The 13,171-nt window shown below is 25.8% G+C and overlaps 1 protein-coding gene across 1 annotated transcript in view; it reads left to right on the top strand.

Annotated features, from left to right (window-relative positions):
• ics (ras suppressor protein 1) overlaps nucleotides 1-8,787 on the top strand; it is a 37,425-nt gene extending 28,638 nt beyond the window's left edge. The window contains exons 7-9 of the mRNA XM_067283098.1: nucleotides 6,443-6,557; nucleotides 7,684-7,816; nucleotides 7,894-8,787. Of these exons, the coding sequence (XP_067139199.1) occupies nucleotides 6,443-6,557; nucleotides 7,684-7,816; nucleotides 7,894-7,990 (345 nt within the window). The 3' untranslated portion in view covers nucleotides 7,991-8,787. The remainder of the gene's footprint in view (nucleotides 1-6,442; nucleotides 6,558-7,683; nucleotides 7,817-7,893) is intronic.
• The last annotated feature ends 4,384 nt before the right edge of the window (nucleotides 8,788-13,171 follow it).

A 13,171-nucleotide genomic window follows, 5' to 3' on the forward strand; every position in this document is an offset into this window, starting at 1 on the left:
TAATAAAAAGTCTATTTTAATACTTTGAAAAAACTGTTCAAATTAATTGATTAGTTTTAAAAACCCAGAAGTTTATTTACCAATTAATGTGTTAATACTAACTGCTCTTTTCTACGATAAAATTCTCAGCACCATTTGAAAATTACAAAAAAAAATTCTTAATATAAAAATTATATACTAATTATTAGTAAATTATTTACTAATTAAATTATCAATTACATTTTTAAAATTTTACAAATTATTTTTTGTCAGATAATATTTTACAAATCAAAATGAGTATTTTTGTAAAAATCTTGACAGCTGAACGAACTGTATAAGAATTTTATAAATATGATATTTTGTATGTTTGCTATTTTCTGCTTGAACAGTTTTCTTTTTTCAATGTTTCAAACTAAATTCTCTAAATTAAGCTGGAATTTTTCATAAATTATGTTTAACAAACACACCTTTACATAAGTTTTCCTCCTCCTAATTGCAACAGCTTCTAACCTGAAGGCATTTCAATGTTTGTGAGAAGTCATTGGGTCAAGACTAGAGAATTCGATTGCGGCCCTTATTTCTAATCCCGGGATTTTGGGATTATACTTAGTCGATCCCGGGATTATTTCGGTATTGAGGTTTTAGAAAAAAAATAAGAAAATCTTACAGACATCAGCTCTTTAATCAACAAATCAAAATTTAGACAAAAATCAATGTATTTAAAGGTATACACCTAGCTAATCTAATCACTCTAACTAATCAGACTTAGAGTCAGACTAACCAGAGTTAAAATCACTGTCTTCATGTTAAAGTTATTCTTTTTCAAGCATCAGTGAGATCTCTCTAAACTTGCATAAATTGAAAAACCTTTATGTAATAAACTATGCAAATAAATGTTGAAAATTAACAAAAATCTCTCTTAACATCGACTAAATAGACGACTTTCATGTAAACCACCTAGTAAGTAGGTAGTAAAGTAAGTTTCTTAGCAAAAAGTATTTAAAAATAATATTAATCAGTCACATTTTTCTTAAATATAAAGAAAACTAATCTAATAGGAACATTCTAATTTGAATTGAGAAAATATAATCTGAGAAATAACAACATAGCCAGTGTCTCATCACCAAGTGTCTGCTTCTCAATTTGTTGCATCATATATATATGTTGATATATGATGTTGTATATATATGCTCTGTCACACATATATACACACGTGTGACAGAGCTGTGGACTGTACATCAATGCTAGATAACATAAACACACCTGACAACGTGTTACAATTTTGTTTAATTGACTACAGAGTGTATTCGATCCTTAGAAGCTCTAAAATTTAATATAGATGAGTTCTCGAGCATATTATTTATGTTCATCATTCAATTTAAATTGGATGCAACAACCAGAAGCTGGTGGGAGTCTCACTTAAGGGTGATGATATTTCTCCATTGAATGACTTATTAGAATTTTTGAAGGGTCATGTTAGAACTCTACAGCCAACCAAAAGTGCTCTCGACTGCGCCAGAAAATCGATTGGTGCCCGCAAAAATACAAAAATGAAGTGTATAACCAGGTAACCCAGTGAGAACTGATTGTCTATCATTTTAGTTCAAAATACAAGAAGTTTTATATTAAAATGATAGGCAAGCAATTCTGTTAAGAGCACTGGCACTGAACGTTTTGCTTCATGCAGTATATTTTGCAACTTTTTAAAAATGATGTCAGTCCTGAAAATCTTGGAATCAGGAAAATAAAATCCCGAAAATTTTGGGACTAAAAAGTGGTCGGGATCCCAGGATCAAATCCTCTAGTCGAGACCAAGACTCGAATCACCTTTTAGCTGTGTCGGAACTGTTAGTCCTGCTCATGCAGTCAGTGGATGGCTTTTGTTTGTTTTATCGAGTGGTGGAGGGGTTGCAAATAAGTGAATAGGGTGATCTGTTCCAGAAAGAATTCAATTTGAAACCAATTAAACAAAACAATAAGTTTAATATAAAAAAGAATTTGATGATTACATAAAACTAATACAAAAAGAATACATCTAGGTAGGGTTAACATATTTATCATCTACAGCAGTGGTTCTTAACCTTTTTATACTTGCAGCCCACCAAATATTTCATACTTTTTTTGTGACCCCCATTTTTTTAATAATAATTTATATTTGTTAAATTATCTATAATAAATTGATTTTTTTATTATTACTTTATTTTTTTATGTAATAAATGTAAATCGTAATTTTATTATTTCATTATCTATTTAAACGACATTCAAACTTTACAATTAAACATAAAAACTCATGAATTTTTAACAAAAATATAAAATAAGAAACATTTAAAAATTCATAGAAAAAACAAAAAATATTCGAAAATAATTTAATGAGATTTCTTGTGGTTTTGTAATTCCTTGAACTTCTATGCTTATGAACCCATATTTGATATAATCACGATTGTATTTTCTAATTTTAATGTTACTTAATTTTATACTTTTAGTTTTAGGACTTGTGGTTTTTTCTGTTGCATTTTTCATTGTATCGTTGTTGGAACTTTCACTAGTATTTTCTTCACTATATTTTCTTTTTGAAGGTCCCAGTCCATGATTACTTACATTAAAAAAATTTTCTAATGTTTGTTTCTGTTTTTTGCTCATTTTTATGGGTTAATTATAAATAATTAGAACTAAACACACAATATAAGAAAGAAATGCACTATTATTTAATCCAAAGTCGATGCTAAAACTAAACTAAAACTAAAACACCCACAACTTGTAAAGATTTTGCATATCTTTTGCAAAAATATTTAAATTTTCAAACCCTACTACTAAGCCTACTATTTTTCATAATTATTTTTAAAATTCTAAGCATTAATAGTTTCTTAGAATTACTTTGGAATAAAAGAAGTAAATATTGCGGTGTAAGTAGCATATTTGCATTTATTTCTTCTGTGCTAACAAAGTTGTATGTAGAAAGAAATAAGAAATAAATAATAATAAAAACTAAATAGGAAAACTTTATCTTTCTTATTTTGCTTTTCAATACGATATTCGGTTATATATCAATTTTCTTTTTATTATATTCTGAAGGAAAGTTTGCATAATTTGGCGGTCCCCGCAAACCTCTTATGGACCCTCAGGGGGCCATGGCCCCCCTGTTAAGAATCACTGGTCTGTGGTATCAAAGGGAATTGAGTATCTAACTACTTATACCTCTAATTACCAAGAGAGAGAGTTTACATAAACAAAAGGCATGATACCTCTTAATGGTCAGTTGTCTTCAATATATTAGAGACGATGGCTTCCAGAGTGGAGACAGTGGAGAACTGTTGGATGGGTGCCAGGATCTACTTTCTTCTATGGGAGAGTCTGCCTGGGCGAGTGTCCTGAGATTTGGATCTCTGCCCCTTTTATCTCATAATGCCCTCCAATCAATGTTTAAGTTATTCTCATGTGACAGGATGCTAATGATGACTTACTTAACAGACATTCATAAATAACATCGCCAGACTCCAATGCTGAATTCCAAACAAATTATGCAACCAATTTGGCACTAGAGGGAAGCATTAGGCACCATCTCTTATTAAATTTAATTATAATATCTAATTAATTAATTAAATATTATAATTGTTGCATAAATATTAAATTATTGCATAATTTATTTAGTATTTAGCCACATCGAGCCTGATAGAATTTGGCATTTGGTTGGAGTCTAGCTAACAGGTGTTCATCAAAAATATGCGATAATATCTTGTCCTGGGAAGTTGATAGTCAAAAAGGAAGGTTTATTTCCCTTTTCTCATCTTTTTCCCACAAAATTATAAAAATTTGTCATTTTAATGCAAAAATAATATTTTAATTTAATTCTCAATAAAATATCCCTATTTGATGTCTCCAGATTCTCACATGTTTATAAATAATTTCTTTCTCTAAGTATAACTGCTGTAATTTGCTTCTTTCTCTAAATTTATGATATATTTTGTTTGATTTATAGAATTAATTAACTGAATAGAAACAGAACTTTTTGAAAATGTCTTTTCATGATAATTTCAATCAGAAATCAAACAGCATAATCATTTATTCTTACTGGCTAAATTACCAGAAAATGTCTACTGATGATGATAACCAAAATTATTCTTTAAAGAAAATTTGGATTCTTATACCACATGGATTTCTAAACAAAGTTTAATTGGTTTGTGAATGAATGTTTATACTAAGATAAACAATTACTATCCATTTGTTCAAAATTAATGTTTGTACAATCATCTGTTGTCGCGGGAAAGTAGAAGACTCACTACATCTGTAAACATAATTGATGTTCAAACAAAATAAGAATTAATTTGTAGTTTATATTTTCTAAATTTAAATTTACTATTTCTAGTTGTATTTCTCTTAAATAATTTGTAAAGTTCCCCCCTAAACAGAGAAATTTGTTCTCTATTGTTAATACTAACTAATACTGTACTAAACTACATGATGTATATACGTGTATATTAATAAAGTATTGATTGATTGATTACTATCCATTTGTATTAACAATCTATCAGATCCTATTATTATTATTAGCCTTAATATAGATCAATAAATAATTCAGCAGATCATTTCATAATAGAAATGTTTATTTACAGTGACAATAAAAACAGCATAAACAAATTAAAATTAATTATTTCTAAAGATTATTTATAAAGTAATTCAAATGATCGGTCTTCTAAAAATATTAAAGATAAAATCGAATAGTAAAATGTATTATTAAAATACGTATAAAGAATCCAAACAAATTAAACAAAATTTTCAATTTTAAAAAGATAGTTAAATAAGTTCAGTTGGAAATAGTTTCCCTCCACTGATCAACACACTATATGAGGATACTAATGGGCAGCTGCAATATTAGCGAGAATTGTGATGATTATGCGCTTAGCAGTTTGCAGAGCGTGCAATGTATTTTTTTAAATGCAGTATCCAGAAACATCCAATTATTAATTAAAGGTTTAAAAAATACGATGTTTACCAAAGATGGAGCTAGAAAAAAACCATTATTCTGAGTTATGAATCTGCTAGAGGTAAAATTACGCTGATTTGCAGGGCCTGGAGAAAAAGATCTGTTGTTCCGTGATTGGTTAAAAAACAAGAATCTACGATTCTACTGTATAAAGTTTAATTTTCATATTAATTACATGAATATTGTAATTGCCTAAAACATGAAATAATTTTAATTTATCAAAAAATTGCTATAAATTTTGCATCTTAATCATAAAAATATTCTGCAATTGATTAGTATTTCTAGTATAATTATTAAAATACCAGTTCTAAACTGTTGACTATTCTATGCTATAATTTAAAATTATTGCAATAGATATATTAAAATTGATAAATTTTACAAATATGTTGATATAAAAATTACAAAAATAACCAATTTGCAGCATTAAATAGCAAGTTACTTTAATAAAAACAAAGTTATTTTTACCTAAATAGATAGGCTTTGTCAATTAATTGTACAGAAAATGAAGATATTCCAAAATAATGTAAATTTGAATTCAAATAATTCAGTTACATTTATTATAATTTATCAGTTAATTGAACAGATATCTATTTAAGAAAGAGTATTTTTGATTTTTATAAAAATTTACTAGTAATTTAACATTGAAAATTTGTTGTACTGTACAACTACACAGTATACAAGATTCACCAAATATTTTAATGTATTTTTATAATTTATTATCAATTAAGTTCTTGTTAATAGCTTAAAAATGTTTATTATGACATTATCTTTTTACTCTATCAGTCTCAATTTGAGTGCTAATATGCAATTACAGTATTATCAGTCACTTAACTAGAACTTCAAACATTAAATGTGAATCATTTTATTTGGTGTTTTGCTCTTATTACAAAAGTTTAATTTGTTAGAATTTTTACTTCAGTTAAGCTACTTGTTTTGCTGCATTGTTCTATTTGTTAAACATGCTACAAGAAAATGGAGGCAGGTGTGCAACACTGGGTGAATTACTATTAATTAATTAGTAATAAATATTCAAGTTATATATTTTTAATTGTTTTAACTTGTCCTTTTAATGTCACATTCAATAAATTAGAATATCAATTAATTGCATTTTTATTTTCATACCCTGCTTAATGTTATCAGTAACAGATAAGTTCAAAGTGATTACAGTAAGTGAATTTTATTGATGAACAAAAACACAATACAGCTTAGTAATGTTTAAATTATGTTTAAATGCACATGATGATTTTTAAAATATATATTAAAAATATTTCAGTAATTGTATAATTTTTTTCTATTAAAATATAAAACTAAGTAGTTTTTGATATTAATATTTTTATATAAAATTTATAACAAATTTCATTAAAATTGAGAAAATTATTATTTGCTTTTTGTCAAATTCATTAAGGGGGCAAAAAGCAATAATTACAGATATTTATTTAAAATGAATTTAAAAAATTGTATTACAATTTTATTTTATAACAGTTGGTATTGAGAGAAAATGATTTAGTATGTCTGCCTAAAGAAGTTGGAGAGTTGACTCGTCTTCGAGAATTACACATTCAGGGAAATCGGTTAACTGTACTTCCCCCAGAATTAGGTAAGTGCTTCAATTTTTGAAATAGTCCTGATTCCCAGTTATTGTATTTAAATATAATTTAAATACAATAACTGGGAATCAAAACACTATGTTTAAACTAAATATAATTTAGTCTACACATAGTGTTTTGTTTTATAAATTAAGTATTTTGAATTCTGTTTAGATTATTCCCTTTGTTTTTGTTTTTTTTTCCATTTTTAACCTGAAAACAGAAACATTGTTTTCAATTATGTAATAGAGACCTTTGTTCTGGGAGACTTCATATTTAAGATATTTGTTACTGTACAAGAGTTTTTTAATGTTTTTTGGGCAATAAAAAAGCTAAATTGTGATTATTAACACAAATTTATTGAAAACTAATTATATTGTAGAAAAACTAGAGAAATTTATAAATAAATTTTTTTTCATTTGTTATTGCATACAGGATGCAAACTTTTTTGCAGCAGCACTTCAGGCAAATTGGATTGTTATATTTGACAGGAAGTCAGTTGGAAATACTTGTAGAAAGTTACATTGTACTGTACACTTTGAACATCATCTCAACCTTGTCAGTCAGAACTTGATCATCTGCTGCAGCAGTATTTTTGTATTCTGGTATTGCCTCCTGTATTAATGCTTTAATATCTCTAGGTTGATTAGGAATACTGGGCTGTCTTTAGAGATATAGCTCCAACAGTGAGCCAAGCTTTTAACAAAATGGAATGTGCTGATGACTGGATTTTGATAGCACAAATCAATCCCCTGATAAACAAACCTCCCTGCAAACTTTCAGATATTTTCCCCAGAAAAGCACAGGTGTTGTTAAGCTTCAAAGATGAACAAAATTTTCCACCCATCTCTACACACCTATACATAGAAATTACCCCCAAAATTTTTTCACATTGACGTTTTAAGGTCCTGAGTCTAAAAATGTAAAAATCTTGAGAGGGTCATTTTTTGACCAATTGCCATACTTTCCCAGCTGTGTGATACACAAGAGCTGGGAAAGTAAAAATTGTTATCAAATTTACAAAACTAGCATCAGAATTGTGGAAAAATATTTGTACAAAATACAGTATATCAGAATTAATTTTAAATATTTATATTGTACACTTATCTCTAATAATAAAACTTTTTATTTTTCAAGGTAACCTAGATCTTTTAGGCCATCACTGTGTAGTGAGGATGGACAATAATCCTTGGGTTCCTCCTATAGCAGATCAGTTACAATTAGGTGTATCTCATGTTATTGAATATATAAGATCAGAAACATATAAGTAGTAAGTTTATATTACTAATAAATGAAATTAATAAATAAATTAATCACAATACTAAAGAAATTATCTTTATTTTTCAGTCTGTTTGGTCGTCACGCTCAAGCTGGATCTCCTCCACCCCCAAAAACTAATGACAAATCTAAAAAAGTTAGTCGAAAAAGAGATCTTCCAAATTGAGATATTTTCATCTACTGAGATTTGTTAATTCATCAAATAAGAAGTGCCTAAAACTTGAGAATTATATATAAAAACTCATACCAGAGAAATCTATTATAATTATGAAACATTAAGTCATATTGTAAGGAGCTTAATATTTAACATAAAATATATATTTTATTATTTAACAGTATATATATTATTAAATTTTAATAACCAATTTCTGGATTATATCAAGTTTTTTCAATAGAAGATGTAGTAGGATTTTAATTATCTGAAATGAAATGTAAAGCTTAATTACTATTATGTTTTGTAATTTAATTATAAATTCTTCTTGGATTTGGACTAATTTCTTATATTGCATAAGATAATTATTTATTTAAGTAAAACCAAATCCAAAATATAATTTTGGTAATTTTATAGCTGAAAAGTTGAAAGTGTTGTTTGTCATTTTGGATGATTGCATTTATTATGAAATTTACAAATATTTGACAATTTTCATGATTTGAAATCACCAATATACTTTTTCTTCCTCTACACTCACTCTAGTGGTTGAATTTCCTTTCTTATTTTGCCATACTTGTTGCGTCACTCACTCCCCATAATGCTTTGTCAATTCTCGTCAACACTCACCTAAGGGAAACTTCCACACAATGAAAAAAGTTCTCCTCTGAAGGCCTGTTCCAATCTGGGTTCACGTATAATGGAAATGACAGTGCTTTGACCTGACATATTCATTTTCTCTCAGCATATACAAATGGTAGAGAATATTGGTAAAGTTGACTATCTTGTTGATTTTTTTAAAAAGATGATTGTATATAAAAGATTTATTTGTTACTATAGTATGTGTATTGAAATAGATATTAATTTCATATTTCTTCAACAATATAATTTGCCATTTAATTCAATAAATTCAGGTTAAAAAAAGTAATCAAAGAATTAAATGATACCAAGTGCAACTGGTTTATGTTAATTTATTAGTCAAATTCTTTCATATTGATTTACTTGATAATTTTTAAAATCACTATTATTAAGAATGTAGTGTAGTTAATGCTGTTATTGTTTAAACCACAGTTGTTTTGTATTGTAGTGTATTAGGGAAAAGAAAGCATTGAGAAATATGTGTATATATTAAATTTTAAAAAGATAAGAAAGAATTAAAATGCTAAGTATTATATTAATTTTGCTTTCATAGATAATGAAATAATTTTCTGCCATCATCAACAGAAAGAGAGATTAATTTCCATTTTCTATTGTTAGTCAAGTTCATGATCACTGCCACGATATGGAAATGATTAGTTCTGTTGTTGAAATATTTTAAGATATTTTTATATCTTCTTTTGTTTCATATATCTAGTCTGAAAATAGGAAAAAGCAGGAAGATTATAACTATTTTCAGTCTTATTTAGTAAAAGATATTCACTTAATTGTTAATTGTTGAACTTTGATGAACTGGCTTAAAACTTTTCTAAGAAGTTTTTTATTTTACTATTTTTTAGTTTTAATGCTTTTAAGTGAAGTTATAATTTATATAATAACATATTTTATTTGTGAATAACTGATAAGTTCTTGTATGTGCCATTAATAAATAGCATTGAATCTCAGAAGTGCCATCCGAAAAATTAATTTTTTGAACTTATTTACTGTGTTTTGTAAAGTTACAAAACTTGATAAAAAATCTTATATTATTTTTAAAACTTATTTAAGATTAAATATAAATAATATTGAGAACTGGTGGCTTTCACATATGCATAACAATATTTTATGATTATGATAGAATGAGGTTTTTCAATAGCATAAGTTAATGCATTGTTCTAGAGATGTAATTCAATAACTCTTATCTGTTTATAGTATTTATTTTATTATAGAATCAAATTTCAACTTTGAGTTTATTTAGTTATACAGAAAGTTAAATGCTTGATAAAACAAAAAAAAAAAATTAAAAAGAGAGAGAAATTATTATAATTTATTACTCTTATAATGGTCCATGTAATAATATAATTAGACATTTCTTATTAACATATAACAGTTTTTACAGAATATCTTACATTTTGAAAGTATAAAATAAAATAATCAAAAGAATTTTGATGTTGTTAGTGCATTAGGAGAGCTGCATACTTTAATCATTAGTTAAAAATTTCAGATAATTGAAATCCTGCTTAAATTATTATGATGAATACTTAGTTAAATTATATGCTTTAATGAAATTGTATGTATGAGAATATCTAATTATTCATATAGAATCTGCTCATTTTAAAAGTTGAAGATTTTACAAATTTTGTTTGTGTTGTTTATATTATCATGTAATATAATTTCTGTTTTAAATGTAAATTATTAATATAAATTGTTAACACGTGAAAATATAGAAATTGATATTAAAATGTAGAACATTGTACATTTCTTCCAAATATCAAAAATATTTTGTATAAATAACTGTTTATGAAGTTTTATGAATTATATACGATTAAAGAAAACTTTTTCTTGCCGAAAAGCTTAATATTGTGCATTCATAGATCTGTTGATGATATACTTCTTGACAACACAATGAAAATATGTGAATGTGAATATTGAACTTTTTCACAAGAAGTATTTTATTTATAATAGGGCAGTTACAAAATTTAACCATTTTAAAAGTATTATCAATAATCTATAAATAATAATAATAATGTTAAATTTAACAATGAATAATAGAAATTTGTTATACTGAAAATATCTATATAAAAATTATCATCATAATGATCGTTATCAAAGTTTTTAATCATTTAGTTAGACTTTCTTCACTATTGTTTTGCTTATCAGTAAATTAAATTTTACATTAATGGTTCTGAAGACATAAATTTATTTTAATCTTGTATTACTGCCATTTTAAACATATTCAAAAGTTTCATATGTTATGTTAATTTATATAGCATATCATTAATCAGAAAATCAAAATATTTTCTATATATATATATATTTTTATCTCTATTAATACTTTTTGTGCACTTTTTTTTTACAAAGCAGTGTTTAATAAATGTAAAATATATTTCTTTAATGATATTTTAAATTTAGAATTTATAATCTTAGAATAAATTACGATTTTGAGAATAAATGTATACAAGGTAACGTTTGGTTCTAATAATTGTTACTTAGATGTTTCATATTTATTTATTTTTATTTTCAAATTATAACATTCTTAATTCTGAGTTAAACCAGATATATCTTTTCATTCCATTTTTCTTTATTGGAAAATATTAATTTTTTTTTTCTTGTGAAATATTTAAAATATAATTTGTTTTTATTATTTTAAAAGATGTCTGGTGTATTCAGTTTATTCTACTAAAAAAAATATAATGCTTTTTCTATAAAAATGATTTTAGTTTTGGTTTTCTGGATTTGAAAATATGTTTTGGCACATTTGCCATTTTAATATTGTTAAACTCCATTGTTTTAAAAAATGTTTGATATTTTTATATGGTGCTATATATAAATATACTATTAAGTATATTATATTTTTTTAAAGTAGAATTATTAAAAAAATTTGTTGTAAATACAGCATAGAAAATCAAAAATTATAAAACAAAAATGGGATAAAGTAGCTCATTTTATTTTGTATTCAAATAGTGAAATGAATGAATTCTCATCTGGATATATTGTAAAATCTTGAATATCACACAGATTTCTTATGTGTACAATTTTTAGAAAAATAAATTCTATAACTTTTAAATAATAATTATTTGAAATATAGCACAATAAGAGTTTTTTAGTTAAATCTTTATTTGTATGAAGATATGTATAAAAGAAATACTGCTTTTTATTTATTATGTTAAAAAAGATCTGAAACAAAGGAATTTGGCTAGAGATAGGAAGATAAGCTGTCATCTCATGATAAATATTAAATTTACATTATTAATTTATATTTAAATTATATTTATCATGAGATGGTGGCTTAACCATCTACTTCTAACCAAATTTCTTTATTTTGGATTATTAGTTAGCCATAATAATTTCTAATAAAAATCCCAACAAGATCATTTCTCATTACTGACGTATTGGGTTATGTATGTTATGTATATATTAGGATTTTTTCTTGCCAGTACATCAAAGAAAAAATTTAATAAACAGTAAACAATTTGAAAGAAAATAAATATAAATAAATAGGATTTAACAATTTAAAAAAGTAATCATTATTCTCACAAATGAGAAAGTGGGTATTTGAATTTAATTCTCTCTATATAAATGTAGTAATGCCAATTTATCTAATTTTAAAATAGATTTGTATTTAAAAAGATTGAGAATTGCTTGTAAGATGAAAATTTACTTTCATTAAAATCATAAATATCTTAAATCCATCCATGCATTACAAGTTTTTAAATAAGTTAGTATTTCCATAATCACTGGCAAAATTCTGAATAAATGAAATATATAAAATACATATTTTTATATAACACATAGTTTTCATTGTTTTTTGGAATTAGATATAATGTGATTTCATATGTTTTATATTAATTCTTCCTATAATGTAATAGTTGCAGAATTTTCTAAAAATTAACTATTCCTATGATATATGAGTTTATAAAGGTATTTCTTTAAATGTCATTGCATATATATATGCAATGTCACAAGAATACTTAAAAATGTTATCACTCAATAAAATATTGAGATTTCAAGCCATGCACGAATGTATAAAAAGTAGGCTATAAATATTTAAAAATGATATGAAGATGATAATAAAGATAATCTTATGTTGTTTATCAAATTTGCACATACCAAATAGTTCTTTTTTCTGCTTTATACATATACCAGGTGACCATAGTTAAAGTAGAGGTTTTTTGGGCTTGATTGTACAAAATTTGTTTGGCCAAACTCAACCAAAATTAGTGTAATTAGTATACAGGGTGGGCCAACGAAAACAAAATGGCAGAGTTATCGTGTTCGTCCAAGCAAATCGCTCGGACAGGTCGATTTTATTCTCAAGGTTGGTCGTCATGTTTGACGATATCAAGTAATGGATGTACAACATTTTCAAGTAAATCTAAATAACTCTCCCGTTTGATTACCATCTAGGAAAATGGGGCCAACTAGTCTATCTCCAAAGATTCCGGCCCACACATTTAGCTTTTGTGGAGTTTGGCTATGAACTTCATGAAATATGCTTGGGTTATTATCTGACCAATAACGACAATTGTGACGATTAACTGTTGACTTTAAAAAAAACGTACA

The sequence above is a fragment of the Centruroides vittatus genome, unplaced genomic scaffold, assembly GCF_030686945.1.
Source record: "Centruroides vittatus isolate TY-2023 unplaced genomic scaffold, ASM3068694v2 contig_976, whole genome shotgun sequence".
In the NCBI taxonomy this organism is placed as follows: domain Eukaryota; kingdom Metazoa; phylum Arthropoda; class Arachnida; order Scorpiones; family Buthidae; genus Centruroides; species Centruroides vittatus.